This window comes from Phyllostomus discolor, chromosome 1 (genome assembly GCF_004126475.2).
Source record: "Phyllostomus discolor isolate MPI-MPIP mPhyDis1 chromosome 1, mPhyDis1.pri.v3, whole genome shotgun sequence".
NCBI lineage: Eukaryota > Metazoa > Chordata > Mammalia > Chiroptera > Phyllostomidae > Phyllostomus > Phyllostomus discolor.
The window spans coordinates 29989525-30007072 of NC_040903.2; the positions used below are offsets into that span (position 1 = coordinate 29989525).

General features: G+C 40.1%; 1 protein-coding gene across 2 annotated transcripts in view; it reads left to right on the plus strand.

Moving 5' to 3' along the window:
* Positions 1–16731, plus strand: part of SLAIN2 (SLAIN motif family member 2) — a 75585-nt gene extending 58854 nt beyond the window's left edge. For both annotated transcript variants that reach the window (XM_028505750.2, XM_028505749.2), the window contains 2 exons: positions 12274–12592; positions 13704–16731. In XM_028505750.2, the coding sequence (XP_028361551.1) occupies positions 12274–12592; positions 13704–13770 (386 nt within the window). In that variant the 3' untranslated portion in view covers positions 13771–16731. The remainder of the gene's footprint in view (positions 1–12273; positions 12593–13703) is intronic.
* The last annotated feature ends 817 nt before the right edge of the window (positions 16732–17548 follow it).

The window sequence follows — 17548 nt, forward strand, 5'->3', positions numbered from 1 at the left end:
ACATATAAGTGAGATCGTATGGTGCTAGTTTTTTCTCTGACTGGCTTATTTCACTTAACATAATAGTCTTCAGGTCTCTTCATGTTGTCATACAAGGTAAGAGTTCCTTCTTTTTTACTGCTGAGTAGTATTCCATTATGTAAATGTACCAGCGCTTTTTTATCCACTCACCTACTGAGACACTCTTTAGACTGTTTCCAGATCTTGACTATTGTAAATAATGCTGCTGTGAACATAGTGGTTAGCTCTACATTTAAATACAATTTTGATCCTTGACACCAGTCTGTATGTTATTATCTCACTAATCATTTCCCGTGTTTGAAGCTCACTCTCTAGTAGATTCCCCAAGAAGGAGTTATGAGAACAGTATCTGTTTTCTCAGTTTTTGCACGTCGATGACAGCTTGTCTGCTGTTTTTATTTTTTGAAAGTCATTGTCTAGATATGAAATCTTTGGCTCATATTTTCTTTCCTTGAGTATCTTAAATATGTTACTCCATTTTTTAGGGATAAAGAATTGTTTTTGTTATAGTCATTTGGCCTTTTTATGTGGATGTCCAAAGGATGTTTTCTTTTCCCTTAATGTTTAATAATTTATAAGAATATGTTTTAGTGTTGACCATTCTGAGTTGATTTCCCCAGATATGTGATGTGTTCTTTTAATTTGAAGTTACAGTGTTTTTATATTTCAGACAAATTCTTTTGAATTATTGTTGTTTTTACTAGCATTCTCTTGCTTTGGTTTTCTTTTGGGGGGACTGTTGGAGTCTGCCCTGCCTGGTCTCAGGAAGCTGTAACCCCCCGTGGCTAAGGCTGAGTGAGAGACCTCTGAACCAGGAGACACTAAAGAGACAAAACTTATTTCCCTGGCATGAATGCTGCCTGTTCTATGCTGGTTCCCATTGCTTGGTTGGCAGTCAATGACGGGCAACAATTCTCTAAAGAGAATGAACCTAAGACAGATGCAATCACGTGGTAAAGCCACCAGGGAAGAGACTCAGGGGGCTGTGGAAATGAGGGGGTGATTGACATCGACCCCTGCCCCTTCAGCTTTGACAAAGCCTGAGTCCTCATTCTGGCTGTGAGAAATCCAAGTCTTTTGCCTGCCTCTGTTTCCTCTGCCTGACTCAGGCCTGCGGAAATAGCAGGGGTGGTGCAGTCCAGACCAGAATCGGCAGACTCCCGGGGTAATTAGACCTGGGGCATAGGATATACAAGATCCTGTGAGACCTGCTTGCTGAGGATGCTCTTGAATATGAAGGCACAAGCAGGAAACGAAACTAGCCTTGTAGCTCTTAGGTGATAAAACTCCAAACTCAGCATGAGCTCTGTCAGCCCTTTGAAAGCTACCTATTTGTTTGATCTTCCCTGCCAGACTGTAATGAACAAACTGTATCTGTATTCTTAATAAAAGCCTGCTCAGGTGGGAAGACGGGGCGCTCTCCACTAGAGAGAGTGGCCATGCCATTCCTATTCCTCCACAGGGCTCGGTAGCCCATGTGTATGTCTCTCATATCATGAGCAGCTGCATCATTCTGTCACTGCAGGCCAGTGGCTGCAACAGTGGACTCCTGTTGGACACAGGCTTAGATGTTCTTTACCTAACTTCTGTGTCTGTCACCTTCTCTTTAATCCTTTTCATCTTGCTTTATTCCTGTTCTGTAAAAGTTTCTTTTCATTGTCTGTTCCCGTTGAAGTATAATCTATCACAATGGCAGCTTATGTTCCTTCTGCTTTATTTATTTTGAAATGGTTCATTGTATGTCTAATTCTTTTCCGTGTTCCTTTACTTCATTTTTTAGTGTTTCCATCCTGATTTATAATATTCTTTTTATTTCTTATATAATTCTCATGAATGTTTTTAGAATTTGAAATACTAGCTTTGAATTTTCACCTTTCTTAGTATTTGGGCATGGCGGACATGATGTCTGGCCATGTTCCATCATTAAAAGAAGTATGTTTGGTTCACAACCCCTCGTGAGCTTTCCACATGTGAAATTGGACCCCTTATGTAGAGGGCAGAGAGAGACTGAAGAAAGAGGCAGACCACTCCAGATTTGTAGGTGACAGGTTTGATAAGCAAGGGAACTTATATACGAAGCTCGTCTCCAGTGGCTCCAAGACAAGTAGATACCCACACCTGCGTGCCAGACCTTACGAGTGTGCGTGGAGTCCTTAACTTGGCTCAGTCACATCCACAGGAGGCCTGAACTGGGTTCAGCGTGTACTCAACTTTATGTCTCAAGGCTGTATCCTTGGAGCAGGTTCTGGGAGTGGGGAAGGCAAGTGGAATGCACATTCCAAGGACAAGGGTCGGGTAAGGAGCCTTCATTTGCCCAGGGCCAGCTCATAATGGAATGTCTTCTTGATGAACTCCTTCAACAAAATGTTATTTTGTTTCTTTTTTCTTACAGTATAATTATGTGATATTTGGCCTCCATCCTTTTCTGTTGCTTGTTTTTCTGTGGAATTTGTTTTTCCAGACATTTAGAAAGCTTGATTTAAGATTTTCTAATTTATGGCTCTAGAGCTCCCTCTTCTGTTGATATGGGGAACTGTTTAAAATAGGGCCGCTTATTTTGAGATTGCTTGCCTTTATTCCCCTCCTCTACTTTTATTTTTTTGTTATTTTTAAGTATATTTTATTGATTATGCTGTTACAGTTGTCCCAGTTTTTTCCCCTTTGTCCTCCTCTTCCCGGTGCCCCACTTCCACCCAGCAATCCCCCCACCTTAGTTCACATCCATGCTTTGTGCACGTAAGTTCTTTGGCTTCTCCCTTTCCTATACTATTCTTAACATCCCCTTGTCTATTTTGTTCCTACCAAGTATGCTTCTTGATCCCTGCACCATTTCCTCCTTTCTCCCCCTTCCCCCTACCAGCTGATACCCCTCCAGGTGATCCCCATACCTATGATTCTGTTCCTGTTATAGTTGTTTGCTTAACCTGTTTTTGATTTTTTAGATTCAGTTGTTGATAGTTGTGAGTTTGTTGTCATTTTAATGTTCATAATTTTGATCTTCTTTTTCTTAAATAAGTCCCTTTAACATTTCATGTAATAATGGCTTGGTGATGATGAACTCCTTTAGTTTTACCTTGTCTGGGAAGCACTTTATCTGCCCTTCCATTCTAAGTGATAGCTTTGCTGGATAGAGTCATCTTGGTTGTAGGTCCTTGCTTTTTATCACTACAAATATTTCTTGCCTGTAGAGTTTCTTTTGAGAAATCAGCTTGACAGTCTTATGGGAACTCCTTTGTAGGTAACTCTCTGCTTTTCTCTTGCTGCTTTTAGATTCTCTCTTTATCTTTAACCTTTGGCATTTTAATTAATATATGTCTTGGTGTGTTCCTCTTTGGGTCCAACTTGATTGGGATTCTGTGCTTCCTGAACTTGCATGTCTATTTCCTTTGCCCAATTAGGGAAGTTTTCTTTCATTACTTTTTCAGATAGATTTCCAATTCCTTGCTGTTTCTCTTCTCCTTCTGGTAGCCCTAGGAGGCGAATATTGGACCTCTTGAAGCTGTTCCAGAGGCTGCCTATACTACCCTCAATTTTTTTTGTATTCTTTTTTTCTTCATGTGCTGATTGGTTGGTTTTTGGTTCCTTATACTCCAAATTATTGGTTCAATTCTCAACTTTACCCACTCTACTGTTGTTTCCCTGTAAGTTGTTCTTTGTTTCAATTAGTGAATCCTTCATTTCTGACTGGATCTTTTTTTATGCTGCTGAGGTCCTCATTAAGTTCCTTGAGCACCCTCATAACCAGGGTTTTGAATTCTGATAGATTTCTTATTTCCATTAGTTTATCTATTTTTCTGGAGTTTTGACCTGTTCTTTCATTTGTCTCCTTGTTTTGACAGCCTTCCTGTGTTTGTTTCTGTGTACTAGATGGAGCTGTTTTGACTCCATGTCTTGGTAGTGTGGCCTGATTTAGTAGGTGTCCTGTAGAGTCCAATGGCACAGCCTCCCATGTCACCCAAACTGGGTTTTCGAGGGTGCACCCTTAGCGTGGGCTGCGTACACCCTCCTCTTGTAGTTGAGCCTTGGTTGCTGTTGGCAGATCAATAGGAGAAATTACCCAGTCCAGTCAGCTGCAAGGATTGCCTGTGACCACTTACTATCAACCTCTGCCCTCCACTCAAATATGGCACCAGCCTGCTCTCTCCATGGCTCTGCAGGCGGAGGGCTCAGAAAAAGTGTCAGTGTCCCGTGCTCGCCCCAATGCCAAACACTTCAGCCTTTCCCAGGATGCCACTGATGCCCTTCAAGCTGCTACCCCTGTGCTGGAGCCTAGAGGGAGTGAGTCTGAGAAGATGAGTTTGTGTGGGGGTTCTTTAAGAGGAACTGCTCGTGGCTCCAGCAGTTTCTTTAACTGACTTGATCACTGCTGGTTTTTGCAGCCAGAAGTTGTGAGGACTTACATTCCTGGCACTGGAACCCTGGGCTGGGGAACCTGGTGTAGGGCTAGGCCTGCTCACTCCTGAGATATCCCTCCTGAATTTTTGTCCACCATGAATTTTTATCCTCCACCCATGGGTGCAAGACCAGCCTGTTCCACACCAGTGCTCCTCCTAGTCTGAGTGGAGGTGGTGTCTTTAACTTCGCAGTTGTCAGGCTTCCACTCAGCTCGATTCCTGACGGTTCTGAGTGATGATTCTGTATTTTAGTTGTGATTTTGATGTGGTTGTGCAAAGAGGTGAATCATGTCTACCTACAACCCTGCCATCTCGGCCCGAGGCCTATTTTTTTATGTTTATATTACAGTTAACATTAAATATTATCTTATACTAGTTTCAGGTGTATAGCATAGTGGTTAAACAGTCATATTTACAAAGTGTTACTCCCAATATTTCCAGTACCCACCTGGCATCGTACATGGTCATTATAATATTATTGACTGTGTTCCCTGTGCTGCACTTTACATCCCGAGAAGTACAGAAATACATCAGTCTGTACTTCTCAGTCCCTCCCCCTTCTTCAGCCAGCCCCCCAGCACCCCTCCCCTCTGGCAGCCATCTGTCTGTCCTCTGTATCTGTAGATGAGTGTGTGTCAGTTTGTTTGTTTGTTTATTTTTGTTCTTCAGATTCCACATACAAGGAAATTATATGGTGTGTTTCTTTTCTCTGACTGACTGATTTCAGTTAGCATGATACCCACAAGGTCCATCTATACTGTCACAAATGGTATTTTTCATTCTTTTTTACCCCATCTCCCACTTTTAAAATCTATCCTCTTAAAGTACTTATAGTTTAGCAACTATTACCACTGTCTGATGTTAGAGATTTTTATCACCCCCATAAAAATTACTGTGTCCATTTATAACTTCTCCCATTCCCCATTTATTCCAGCCCCTGCACCCACTAGCCTTTTTGTCACTCTGTATTTCACATATATGGAGTCATATAACATATGATCTTCGTGACCGGTTTCTTTACCTTAGCATGATGTTCCCAAAGTTTATCATCACTGTAACATATACTAGTACCTTGTTCCTTTTTATTGACTGATAATACTCCACTGTAGGATATGCCACATTTTGTCTGTATTCATCAGTTGGTGGATATTTGAGTTGTTTTCACTTTTTGCCTATCGGGAATAATGCTGCCAATTCTGTAAATGTTTTCTGGTAGCTTATGTGTTCATTTCTTTCAGCCTTTTTGTGCGTATGGAAGAAAAGCCAGTGAAGCCCATTCCCAGGGGTTCTTCTGCCTCTTGTGTTTAAGAAATACACTACTAGAAGAAGAAATGAAAGGATTCTATGCCTTTATCTACCCCCAGAGGTGTTTCTCTGGGTTTCCACTAAAGAATACCAACCTGGCAATCGGGAGACCTGGGTTCAAGCTCTGACTTCCCTGGCTATTTGCTCAATTGATCCCTGGTTGTGGCAATTTTCCTTCTCTGCACAGAATAAAGATTGGAATAAATAGTCACTAGTAACTCTTTTAACAAAGATTTTTTTAACTTTGTAATGGGAGAATCGTATTTACTTCCTCTCTGTGGCCTTTCATAACCAGAGCTTATTTTTAAGCCATTGTGTCAGTCACCTGCTGTTGTCCTTGGCGATGCCCAGGCCGTGGACTGACCGGGATGACGGGACACAGCGCAGGGTGGCTGACAAGCAAGTGTGTTTGTCCTTGTTCTCTACTTGTTAGAGAACTGACTGGTGTGTGTGTTTTAATAAATAATAAATGTTATTCTCCCCATTAGTCATGGTGGCCTGTGTTTGGCATGTGTTATTTTATCGCAAACATATGTTTATTAGCGGTTTACATTTTTTTAATTACACAATTTACAGCTTGGTGGACCTGTCACTGTGAAGACAACCGCTTGGAATGTCTAATTTTTGCATTGTTAGGTACCTGTAGGATATATTCATAAAACATTTTATATTTAGTGAATATCAAACTAAAAACCATATATAATTTACTCAGTTTTTCCATTTCAGAGTTGTTTTAAGTGCCCGCTAAATTATCTAAGCCTTAATTAGAAAACAAACTTACAGTTTTTATTAAATGCTTATTAAAACACAAAAAATGAATATTTTAAAAATATAAATCCTCATTTCACCCACCCTTGAATTTTAGAGATGACTTAATTTAGACACAAAGACACCAAGGTTAGCATTCTCAGTCATATGTCAGTTTTATAAATAGAGTTCTAATTTTTGCTCAGAGCGATAACATGTTATTTTATGCCTTGATGCAAGTGTACTTCTTGATATCCAAGATGCGTAAAGAGAAATTATAACATTTTGTCATAATCAATTTGGGCAATAGAGCCTAATTTACTTAATCTCCACACTTTAGTTAATTTATAAGGGCAGCCCAGGAGACTCTCCTGAGAGGCACTGTTGAATGAGTGTCTTCCCAGAGAACTCAGCTGCAGCAGGCTGGAAGGCACCGTCTTCCTTAGATGAGGAAGGCGTGGATGTAATATGCTTTACAATTTGTGTAATAAATTTTAATAAATATTTCCCCTTTTATTTACCAACAGTTTACACATATATTACTCATTTCATCTTTGCACCTAACCTTCAATATTTGTTGAGATTTGTTTTTACTAAATTTACATAAAACATTTCTTTCCTCTTTTGGGGGAACAGTGCAAATGGCATAACATTTTTATTTTGATTTGTGTACATTTATTGCTGTTATATAGAAATACAGTCAATTTTTGTATGTTAATCTTCCACTCTGTGACTTTATTGAACTGAATATTTCTAGAAGTTGTTTTTTGTAGATTCCTTGGGGTTTTCTATATAAATAATCATGGAGACAGTTTCTTTCTAACCTATGTGCCTTTTATTTCCTTTTCTTGCTTATCATCTAGAACTTCCAGCAGTATGTTTCCGAAGAGTGGTGAGAGCATATATCATTGCCTTGTTCTGAGTCTTAGAAAGGAATCGTTTAATCTTTCATCATTGAGTATAATGTTACCTTGTAGATATTTTTTTGTAGCTGCTCACTATTGAAGTTTCCCCCACTCCTATTTTTCTGAGAATTTTTATCATGAATGTATTGAATATTGTCAGATTTTTTTTTACATCAATAATTATGATCAAGTGATTTTTCTTTAGCCTGTTTTGTGGTGGATTACATTGATTAATTTTCAAATATTGAATCAACTTTGCATCCTGGAATAAATTCCACTAAATCATGATAGATAGATAGATAGATAGATAGATATCACTTAGCTCTATTTGCTAATATTTTGTTAAGGAATTTTATGTCTATATTCATGAGGGATATTGGTGTATAGTTTTCTATTTTGATACTGTCTTTCTGGTTTTGATATCAGGGTAATACTAGCTTTATAATGAAATATGTTTCTTCCTCTTCTGTTTTCTGGTGGAGAGTAGGTAGAATTAGTGTTCATTCTCCTTTGGACATTTTACAGAATTTCCCAGTGAAACCACCTGACCCAGAAGTTTCTTTTTTGGAAGATTTTTGAATTACAAAAGCAATCTTCTTAATTATTTGGTGATTCAACTATCTATTACACGTCAGATGAGTTGTAGTTTCTGTGTTTTGATGAATTGGTTTATTTCATCTAAGTTGTCAAACTAATGTCTTACAACTGACACTGGTGGTATTTTTTCTCTCTACCTTTCACAGCCGCCCTATGTCTATTCTATACATAATGCCCAAAGTTTTAAATTATACTTAGTGGGAAAAATACATCTATTCCCATTTTCCCAAGTAGGAAAAAGTCAGATTCACATTTTTAAAGAGAATTCCAATAGATAACCATTTCCCTGGCATAACTATTTTTTTAAGATTTCATTCATTCATTCATTCATTGGTAGAGAGGGGGAAGGGAGGGAGAGGGACAGGGAGAGAAACATCGATGTGTGAGAGAAACGTTGATTGGTTGCCCCTCGCACACACCGCAGCCAGGAACTCCCTGGCTACCCAGGTGTCTGTCCTGAGTAGGGATTGAACTGGCGACCTTTCAGTTTGCGGGACAACACCTAACCAACTGGCTACTCTGGTCAGGGCTCTGGCACAACTGTTAACAGTTAAAATGATGGTCAGAAGTTTTTCCAGAGGGAAAGATGCTTTTTAGAAAGTTTATTTTTAAGATAAGATTTGAGTAAGATATTCAAAACATTATGGATACATTCTAATACTTACAAGTCTCTCATGTAGAAATGAAACACTCTCAGTGTCATCAATATAGTCTGGCTAATTTGGCCTTGCACTTTACACCAGTCATCATCAGAAGGAGGCCTGGGACTCCTCGGTCGTAGTTCATCTACCAGCTTGTCATTCTCTATGGAGTACCACATCTCTTAATCAAACCTCGTTTCCATCTGTCTCCAAATCCCCAGACTGTTGCTACTTACTCTTTGGAACTGATGGTCCTCTGCTGAACTTTACTATCTGAAACCTACGCCCCCACCAAAACGAAATCCTGGTTGAAAGACTCCCAATTATGGTAAAAGCTAGGGCTGAAGATGGCTCTTCTGGAGCTGGGACTGGAAGGAGCAGGTCCAGGCGCCGCCCTTAGGTGCTGCCTGGAGGAGAGGGAGACTAAGAGCCTCGGCTGTCCCGTGCGTCTCTAGAAGATGGTGAAGAAACCTGGGTAGAGATGGGTCTGGCAAGGGAGGCAAAGGCGAACTGGAGAGAATGGAATTGAGAAAACATTTGTGTAGTCACCTATAGAAAGGGGAAGATGGATTATATGAGATAAAAAAAGAATCTTTCTGTGAGGATCATGAAATGAGCAGTTCAGGAGCACTTGGGCCGAGTGGACGTCTTCCGGTTTCTCCCAGAGAAAACTCTGTAACAGGATATGATGGTTTTTGTTTTTTTTTTAAGAAAAAAGTTTTAATATTTTTATACTCATTGTTCTGTTTCAGAAATTTAATCATGGTATTCCTTGGTGTAGTATTCCCTGATTTTTGCCCTGACTGGGTAGTTTTTTTTAACTACTTGGATTATGTGACTTTATAGTTTTCATCAAATTTGGAAGAAAATTCTTTCTTCAGATCTTTTCTGTCCTGTTCATACCCTCCCTCTCTCTGTTAAACTGTGTGATACTGACCTGTAGGTCACTGAGGCTTTATCCTTTTATTGTTGACTATTTGTTCTCTATGTGCTTTAGTTTGGATAATTCTTACTGTTGTGTCTTCAGGTGCCTGTTCTCCAATATCTGAACTACTAATTCCCATCCAGAGAACTAAACATTTTGGATATATTGTAAATTTTTCATCTTTAAAAACTCTGTATCTTTAAAAAATTTTATTTCTCACCTCATTATGTTTATATTTTTCTCTGTATCTTCAAGCATATGTGGATTAGTTCTCTTAAAGTCCTTGCCTACTAATTTAGTCATCCTGTAACTTTTTGGTCTGTTTCTATTGACTAATTGTTATCCTGGTTTGGTTATCATTTTTCTATTTCTTTATATTGCTACTAATTTTTTATTGAATGGTGGACATTATGAAGTTTCATGATCCGTGCTGGATTTTTATCTTCTTTCAAATAGTGTTGGACTTTGTTTTGGCCAGCAGTTATTTATGGATCAGTTTGATCCTCTATTGCAGGGATCAGCGAACATTTTCTTAAAGGGCCAGAGGGGAAGTATTTTAGGATTGTGGGCTATCTGGTTTCTATCATAACTGCCCAGCTGTTCTCTTGTACCTGGAAAGCGGCCATAGGCGATGTGTATTAACACACAGGTGCTGCCACGTTCTAGTAAAACTTCATTTACAAAAGCAGTTGACTCCCCCACAGCTGGTAATTTGCTAACCCATGCTTTAAAGGTTTGCTTTTAAGTTTTGTTAAAGTGGCTTTAGAGTAGCTTTACTCTGTGGCTAACTTATTTATTTTGGGGTGCCTCTTGATTTTCCTGGATGTTCAGCAAGGATTCCCTGACGGGCTGAAACTCACGTTTCCTAGGCCTCTGTGAGCTTTGGAAAGCCGCGTTTCCAGTGCTCCAGTCTGTCTTCGCCCAGTCCCTTGGGGCTTCACTCGGTGCGTGCACAGCATTCAGCCAGAGCGTCGGGCAGACCCCTAAGCTGAGTGGCGGTGGTCTTCTGAAGTTCCCTCCTCTCAAGTACCCTGCCCGTCAAATCCCAGTTGTTGCCTTCTCAGCTCAGGAAGATAACGGATCTGCTCGGATCCTTCTCCTTGCTCTACAGTCCAAAACATGTTTCCAGAGTCCCCACCCCGCCCCACCCCCCCACAATAAAACAGGGTATACCGGGCACACACCACATACAGCTTCCTTCTCCCAGGGATTACAGCCCTGTACTGCCTGTGCTCCGGTATCTGAAGGCTGTTTTCTGTGTTCTGTCCAGTGTTACAGGACTTCACAACAGGGGGTTAAGCCCCTTCGCAGTTCTACCTTCATGGCAGAAAGCTTCTGTGATGGCTTTAAAATTAATATTTAAGTTCCATTCTCGGTTAGATTCCCTGGGGGCGGTACCTGGGCTTCCATAATTTTTTTTTAAAGTCCCTCAGGATTCTGATGTAAAGTCAAATTTGAGAATCATGGCCTCAGAGTTTTGGGAGCTAAGTAGAGATAATTGAACACGGTAAGTACTGGTGCCTAGTGTATCTTAAATACAGAGATGCCGGCACCTGGAGCTCTAATCGGACAGAGAGCAGGGGGTCACCTAAGAAGGAAGGAGGCGCTGGACAAAAACCCTTATTGAAAGGATGGCAGGAGGTGAACTCCCCCTGTTTTGGAGTTTTGAGGCTCAGGCTTATCCCTCTCAGTCACCAGATAACAGTGGTGGCCGGACTCATCCTTCTTTCTTCTCCTGCTCTCTACTCTGGTAGACCTTGCTGTTCTTTGTATCCCTTGGATGACTAGAAGTGAGAAGGACAGAGTTTTGTTGGCCCAAGCTTTCCCTTCACCCACACCCTCCCCAAACTAATGGAGGCTGAGAGCAAACAGGGTGGTTTCCCGCGATCCGTTTCTCTCTCCTTCCTCCCACTTTCTCTGAACCCCCCCACCCTACCCACACACACACACACACATACACACAAATGCAGTTTTTGGTTAGGTAAAGCAGGTTACATTATGGGTAGCCATCCACGGGCATTTGAAGAAACTAAAACTGATATCCTTTCCGAGATCCCTTATCCAAACAGAATAAACAGGGAAGGATGAATGTGTTTGCTATATCTAAACTTATGATGCTAAGGAACCGACACAGTAATAAAATTTATTTGAACTTATTTTGGCTTAAAAATTAATGTAAATTGTACATTTTATTCTTTCATATATCTGTATTTTAATATAGAAGTGTTCTCAACACTCAATAGATTTGCCATTTCAGAGAAATACAGCATTTTTTTCATGTGACTTCATATGCCTCCTGATATGCCAGTAGATTGATTTATAACTTCCCTACTTGGTGAAACACAACAATAGAAGTAATTTGGGGTTTTTTGTTCTTAATAATGGTTAGTTTCTAATTTTTAATTGACATTGTAGGTGATACAGGACTTGGAGACACACCTACCAGGTACTTGATACATGTTTACATGAATGTTCCTTTAAGGGGAAAGTGTATCTTAAATTCTAGTCAGCTCTCTGGTAGTCAACCTTTTTGAGGAAGGACTTGATTATTTGGGGCTTACCAATCATCTTTTTCTTTTATTAGCCCAAAAATATTCTGTATTCCTTGCATTTCGATAGAATGAGTTTTCGTGAACACAGGTGTTCCGAAGCGCAGTTACCAAGTGTTACATAAAGCAGTGGTTTCGCTTACACTTGGTTTCCACTGAAGACACTGATTTTTCTTTGCCGTTCTGCAGTACCTTCTCCAGGCAAATTCCGCTCCCCTGCAGCACCATCTCCTTTGGCTCTCCGGCAACCAGTGAAAGCATTTAGTAACCACGGCTCTGGTTCTCCTGGTAGCCAAGAAACAACACAACTCACACAAACCACCTCGTCACCTGGGCCTCCTGTGGTTCCGAACACAGTCCCGGCGAATCCTCCCAGCAATGTCAACAGCGCTACTCTAACCAGACCTGCAGGGACAACCGTGATGAGAAGTGGCTTGCCCAGACCCAGTGCCCCTTCTGCGGGGGGTATACCAGTGCCTCGCAGCAAACTTGCACAGCCTGTTCGCAGGTGAGTGGTGAAAGCTCTGTTTCAGCGTTCCTGAGCGTAGGCAAGGGGGGGGCTGGTATCACACTCGTCTCTGCATTTGATAGTGAACCTAGAGAGTCCTAATGGGTTCTCACTGGAGTCTTAGTGCAATTTGACCAGAAGATTTTTTTTATTATTGTTTTAAAAGAAAACCTTGCTTGGGACATTTAGGGTATTACATCACTTTGATTCAGATTAAATTTGCCTAGATATCTGACATTATTAAGCACCTCAGAGACCTCCTACAGTACTAAAGGCATATTAGAACCTAGAGTGAGATTTAAGATAAAATTTCTAGCTGCCAAAGCTGAGTATAATCCAGGAGGGTGATTCTCAAACCTTGCCACGAATCAGAATCTTCTGTGGAATTTATGTAAACATATAGGCCTAAAATTCACTGGCAAAGAGTTGGTCTAGTATGAAGACCAAAATCTGTGGTTATGCTGATTTGGTTTGTTTAATCTTCAGGTAATTCTGAGCCCACCCAGGTGGGTAACTATGCACCTGTAATCTCTCTCTACCTTTCAAGAATGTGGTTACCACATCAGTAAATTTACATGTCAAAATTAAATGTTCACTATTTGCGTGTAAAAAATGTGTTCATCCCATGAGCATTTAAACTGCCCATACTTTTTTATTCTAATGTAAATATATTAACATTTCTGAATTCAATAGTAGAGCACAATAGCTTTTTCTCATGCACTCCGCTAAGTATCGTGTATATCTTAATTTTTGCAGTAACATTAAAAGTGTAGGAACTGTTGTTACTCCTGTTTTCAGAGAAGAATATTGAAATGTAGTGAGGTAAATACGGTTGGTAATCCATGTGGTTGGAAAGGACGAGGCAGTCTTGTACTGTACTGGCTGTGCTAACAGAAAGAGGTTAGTGAGGGCGCCTGATGCGGAGCAGGACGGGAACCTGTGGAGATGCCGAGTGTGGGTGGTTGCGCTTACGGCGCTGGTCTCGGCGGCCCCCTGGGGCGGCCTTCACTGGCTTTGGTGCCCTGCAGAGTAATGACCCTGCGTGGGGCACAGTGCAGTGATGTTCGATCGAAGCCCCTGCAAATCACTGTATCGCATTGCTTTGTTTCAGATCCTTGCCAGCTCCTAAAACCTATGGTAGCATGAAAGACGACAGTTGGAAAGATGGCTGTTACTGACCAGCAAAGAGAAGGATGCAGAGGTCCACAGCTTCATGGGTACCCTTCACCAGGCTAACCAACAACTTTTATATGCAGACTGTTCACACGAGACTCTTGGGATTTATAAAATCCCGTCCCTCTCTGTCTTAATTAGCACAAACTGACAGAGACGATCAATCAGCACTTTAATGACATTTAACATCAGATGTGTTTGGTAATCATACAATCACTCTCCATAGAATCACTTTTAGTTTTGTTGAACAGAAACTAAGTTGATTTTTAAATATTTGACAGAGGCCAATATCTGGGCAAAAAAACCTAGTGGATGCCAAAGACAAAATGCCCATTTATGAATGAGAGAGTACCTTTGTGCACAAGAAAATGGTGAGTTCAAGCTATCCAAAACTTCACGTTCAACCTAATTTACTGTATACATGGTATCAATAAATATCTGTGCTAATGAGAACTAATATTCTGATTAATTATCTAAAATGTCCCACTAGTATTTTGCTGGTACTCCAGGAAACTAGACTGAGATGAAGGAGGATAGGGGCTGGAGATTTTAAAAATTATATCTAAATTTGGGGGAGTTCCGTACCTTATTTTTGCAGATTCATTACGGAAAAAATATCATTTTGCTCACTCCTAAGTTTCGGCGGTAGCTCACACGTCAGCCCCATCAGACAGGGCCATGGCGTGCGTCCGCCGTGTCGCATTGACACATCAGATTCCGTGCGTTTGTTTCGATTGCCAGAAGGGCTTAGTGTCAGTCGTACAATCTTTCTAACCTTTGTAGTTCCTGGCTCAGGAAAGGTGGCCTTTGCTATTGAAGCCAACTTCTCCACATGCTGTTATCTGTTACAGAACTGAGAGATCTTGCTTTTATTGGCATGTTTCCATGATGGGAAAGAGCAAGTAGTATGTGTCTTTATTCTTGATACAAATAACACCACCTCAGTGCTTACAACCTGGAACACAACCATACAGTGAGAGAGGGGAACTTCTATGCACTTAACTCACAGACTCTCTGGTAATGACACTTGTACTGTTGCCGTCGAGTGACACGGCAGTCTGCGTCGTGGTAGGGGCGCGGCCTGCCGAGTCCTGCCCAATCGGATCCACTGTAAACTGAGTGACTGTATGAAACACCTTTTGAAAATACTGTCCCTTTTGACTTTGATTCTGCCTTACATCGGTTTTTGCATTTTTGGTAACAAATGAAACCCAGTACATGTGACTACATGTGACTAACCCTAAATACTCGCTCTGTAATGGCCTGTATGTGTACCTGGGAGTCACTTCTTTTGTTGTTGTTGGGTTTTCTTTTTTCTTAGACTATTACCAGACTGAAAGGTCCTCTACAGCAGGTCTCTCGTTTTTTCACAATGAGAGGCCATTTTTTAAATATTTAATTTGAATAGTTCTAAAATACTGGCAATCAAATCACCTAGAGGATTTTAGAGATTTGAACATAAGTTTATTTCCTGTTAGTCAAAGACATTCTGTAAGTTGGCAAAAGAAATTGAGAAATGGGAAGCTTGATATTCAGGAGAGCATTGAGGTTGACGCATTGAGAGAATGATAAAACTTTGAAAACCAAGACCCCCGTCCTGCCGTGAGGGACACCGAGGGAGTCTTTATGAGCCTGACCAGCAGGGAGTCATGCAGCCCAACTGCCAGTGCTAATGCATTTCCCTGTGTGATGCAGGGAACAGATTTCATCCCTGCATTTGAGGGTGATGGGGGTGGTTCAGGAAATGATGGCACCAGAATTCCACGTGATGATGAACTAAAATATGTTGCTTTTCAGAGATCAAGAAAACATCTGCTTTGGGTGTGTGAGGGGGTATCCCATGTACAAATCTAAGTGAAAGAAAGAACTAGCCACTGTCTCTTTAAAACCACATTAACGCAAAACAAAATAGGTCTCAGTCTTCAGTGCAACATTGCAAAAAGAGAAATATATATATATGCTGCAATCTAATAATTAAGATGAATTTAACTCTATTATGAAACACCCATTACATTTTTAAGTTAGATTATCAGTTTCAAAAGGAATATTCAGGTTATTTAACTTTGTTTTTAAAAGGCTGCATCAGAAAAAAAATGTCTATTTTTTTTAATTAAAATATTTCATCACTCGTTAAAAATGTATTTTGATCTGAGTTGGGTAAAGTATTATTTTACCTGCTGTTGTACTACCACAGACTATTGGCTTTTAGTTTCCTAAAAAGAAAAATTGTTTTTTTACTAGAAAGCCTTTGTGTATTGCCAATTTTTCTATTTGGGAAAATCCAAGGATTCACTGTGGTTAGTCGTACAGGAGAAATGTGGATTTGATAAACTAGTGCCTATGATTTTAACTTATGTTTGATACATAGTAGTGAGGGTTTTATGAATGTTGATTATTTTTTTGTGCCAACAGCCCAGAATTGTCACTTATATGTAAGCAGAAAGATACGAGCTCTGCTTCCAAAGTTATTTAATTTTCTCAGTGTTTGAATGTTATTTTTTTGTGTGTTAATAAAAGTGTAAAAATTGGAAAAAAATATAAATATTCTTAACTCAAGCATTTGCTGGATCATTTTTCTACAAAACTTGTTTGTAATATAAAACACTCTCTGAAGAGTTGACTTTTTTCAGTTTTCATTCCCTGGAAATCACATTTTGTAAAACTGGGACCATTCATAATTGTCAGATACTTTTTAAAATTATTATCTCAATACATCACTTTTATAAAAGAAGTTTTTTTGAAAGGAAATTAGATACATGTGTCCCCAGATGTTTGTATAACTCTAGAATGAGTAGACTGTGTATGTTTAAATTAACTTTCTATCGACTGTACAGGCATCCGTTTTTGACATTACGCATGGTCCTTTTAGGTCACATGAAGTTTGATCGGCAAACATTTCTACAGCCGAACTTGTATGTGTGGTTGCCTCCTTAATAAACAGCCTGACCATAAGGTTTATTATTAAATTTATATGTTTTTCAAGTGTTTTATTAATTTCTGGATATGGTGAGATTCCCCCTACCGTCCCTGCCACTTGTCACCAGTTGCCTACTGGTCTTAATGAATTTCTTAGTTGATTTTTTAAACACACAAACCCAAATCATATTTGGTCTTTATGAAGTTGGAATGTATCGTGTTATATTTCCTCTGCCCTGGTTATTGCATATGTGGATTATTTGGACTAAATTTATAGTTTACTCAAAATTGGTATGTTCCTGGAACTATTTCACCGGCTGTAAATTGATGTTGAGTTAGAAAAAGATAGCATATGTGAAACAAGTAAAGTGCCGATTTTGTAAGAGTTTCCAGCAGAGAAAATGAATACATTTTCAGAGCAGCATGGATATTTATTTAGTTGATCATGTGCATCTTTCCTCTCATGGATGAGTGGGAAAAAATCAGGAATTGTACACTGTTTAATTAGTTCCCCACATTCCTCTCGGGAGTTTTTACTGGCCTCCATGTTGTATAGTTAGTCTCAGTAGTGAGGGACAGAGCCTTCATGTTTGAGTTTTTCTCCCAAGTCAACCTAAAAACTTTCAAGAACCATTTAAAATTACTGTAAATGCCAAAATACTTGCAAATCAATGAATGAGAGGTTTACTTAAACTTGTTAGAGGCCAGTGCAACAGGAAACCCCCCCATAGGACACTCTTGAGAAGTATTTGCTGTCCCAAAGTTCAGCTGTGAGGTTCAAGAGCAGTGGAAGCACTGGAGAAACTAACGGGGGGGGGGGGGGGGGGGGGGGCGGCACCGAGCAGGGCATTCCCCTGGGGGTGAAGC